The 2,738-nt window shown below is 27.2% G+C and overlaps 1 protein-coding gene across 1 annotated transcript; it reads right to left on the bottom strand.

The window, feature by feature from the left end:
- Nucleotides 1-892: 892 nt before the first annotated feature.
- On the bottom strand, nt 893-2,374 carry LOC119676715 (uncharacterized protein K02A2.6-like). The gene is made up of 2 exons (XM_038087971.1): nt 2,227-2,374; nt 893-2,184 (listed from the first exon to the last, which is right to left on the bottom strand). Exons 1-2 carry the CDS (start codon nt 2,372-2,374, stop codon nt 893-895), a joined length of 1,440 nt encoding a protein of 479 aa, XP_037943899.1.
- Nucleotides 2,375-2,738: the final 364 nt, after the last annotated feature.

Here is a 2,738-nt window from a genome sequence, read left to right as displayed (position 1 = left end):
ATATTATATTATATTTATATTATATTATATTTATTATATTATTATTATATTTATAATAAAATGTAGTATTATTATTTATAATATAATATATTATATTATTTTATATATTATACATTACATTTCATTATTTTATGTATTACATTATATTATGATATATATTTTATTACTTTATATATATTATTTTATATATTATATTACTTTATAAATATTGTTTTATGTATGACATCGTATTATTATTATATTATAACACTTTTTATATTATACTACTTTTTTTATATGGTATAATATAATATACCATACCATATAATATATATTATTTTATATTATATTATAAGATTTTATTATATTATATTATATTATATATTATATTGTATATTATATTGTAAATTATATTATATTGTATATTATATTATATTCTATATTATATTATAATATATATTATATTATAATATATATTATATTATATTATATTATATTATATATTATATTATATTATATTATATTGTATATTATATTATATTATATTATATTATATTATATTATATTATATTATATTATATTATATTATATTATATTATATTATATTATATTATTGTAATGTTTACGATTAGGTTTCGATCAAGACTGATTTTTATTTATTTTATTTTAACTTACAAGCTTACTCTTATACAAAGCTTATTCTATCTACATAAAAGCTTAAACTCTACAGCCCTCCTCCTAAGATTATAACTATAATAATTAAACACGATATACATAAATAAAAAAAAATATAAAATATAAATGTAAAGCATAATTGAAATTCATTTTAATTCACTTTAAAATTATACAATTATAATTATGAAATATTCAACAACAAATTATTACTCCGTATAAATTAAATTATATTCATGAATTATTCCTTATAATTAATCTTAGTTTTACGTTCTCGCAGACGCGAGCAACCACTACCTACATTTACATCCTCAGTCGCATACCCTTCCGTAGTAGCGACGGCTGACTCTACATTTGGACTTGATTCTTCAGCAGCACCGTTCAACTCCTTCGTAGTTAAGTCATTTTTTATAGCACTACCACTATAAGCCATCATTTGGTCGACGTGGCGCTTAATCACCCTATTAGTTCTTGATATTGTGCAACCATATGTTCGTCGACCTAAACGCTCCTTAATTACCGCTTCCTGCCATCCTACCTTATTTGGGTCTGAAAAATCTCGGATAAAGACCGGTGTGCCTTCCGTAAAAATAATATCTCTAGAACCCCCATGGTTTTGAATGTTACTAAGTTGTTTTTCTCTCACTCTGTCTTTCACTAAAGGTGGTTTTAATAAATCGAACCGCGTTTTCATTTCTCTACCTAACATAAGTTTAGCTGGAGACTCTCTTGTTGTACAATGCTTCATAGTACGATAATCAAATAGAAATCTCTTAAGCACTATGTCTAAACTTCCTTTTTCACCAGAGCTTAAACTTGCTTCAAGAGATTTTTTAAAAGTTTTAACAAAATTTTCGGCTTGCCCATTTGTAGCTGGAAACCCTGGAGGTGTAAGAATCTGTTTGATGCCATTATCCTTTAAAAATTGTTGGAATTCCCATGCTGTAAATTGGGTTCCATTATCACTTACTATGGCATCCACTAAACCATACCTACAAAATAGCTCTTCTAATTTCTCCACCGTGAATGCCGCTGTTATCTGCTTTGTTTTAAAAATTTCTACCCATTTGGAGTATGCATCAACTACGACTAAAAAGTAAACATTCTTGACTGGCCCGGCAAAATCAATGTGAATGCGCGACCATACTGAGCTAGGCATTTCCCACGGAATTAGTGGGCTTTTCTTTGGACTAGGCTGAACCTTTTTACATGGAATACATCTATCTATAAGATTTACTATATCCTTATCTATATTAGGCCACCAAACATACGACCTAGCCAAAGCTTTTGTCTTTACAATGCCTAAATGAGATGCATGTAACTCTTTTAAAACACGGTTTTTCAAAGTATAAGGTATTACACTTCTAAAACCCCATAATATACATCCGCACTCAATCGAAAGCTCTAAATTTTTAGTTTGAAAAGGCGAAAATATTTTGTCTTTTAACAAATGTAACTTCCCAGTTTCAATAGCGGCTTTTACTTTCGCTAAACAGGGGTCGCGAGCAGTCTCTTTTGCAATTACCTTAAAATCTAAATTTAGCTCATTATTTTTGGTTATAAAATTTATATAACTATTTTCCTCTGTATCTACAGAAGGAAGCAAATCTTGAGGTATACGCGAAATATTGTCTGTAAAATTTTCTGACCCCTTGACATACTCGATGGTATAATCAAATCCAGACAATGTCAAAGCCCATCGCTGAATACGAGCTGCTGCCATTACTGGTAGTCCCTTATTTTCACCAAAAATTGACAAAAGCGGCTTATGATCAGTTTGCAAAACAAACTTATTACCAAGCAGATAGAGTCGCAGTTTAGTTACTGCGAAAATTTTTAATAATTAAACACGATATACATAAATAAAAAAAATATAAAATATAAATGTAAAGCATAATTGAAATTCATTTTAATTCACTTTAAAATTATATAATTATAATTATGAAATATTCAACAACAAATTATTACTCCGTATAAATTAAATTATATTCATGAATTATTCCTTATAATTAATCTTAGTTTTACGTTCTCGCAGACGCGAGCAACCACTACCTACATCCCATCCTCGTCGCCAATGTAATGTTTAC

The sequence above is a fragment of the Teleopsis dalmanni genome, chromosome 2, assembly GCF_002237135.1.
Source record: "Teleopsis dalmanni isolate 2A chromosome 2, ASM223713v2, whole genome shotgun sequence".
In the NCBI taxonomy this organism is placed as follows: Eukaryota; Metazoa; Arthropoda; class Insecta; order Diptera; family Diopsidae; genus Teleopsis; species Teleopsis dalmanni.
The sequence above is the reverse complement of the archived record's forward strand: the minus strand, read 5'-3'. Positions and strand labels throughout refer to the sequence as shown.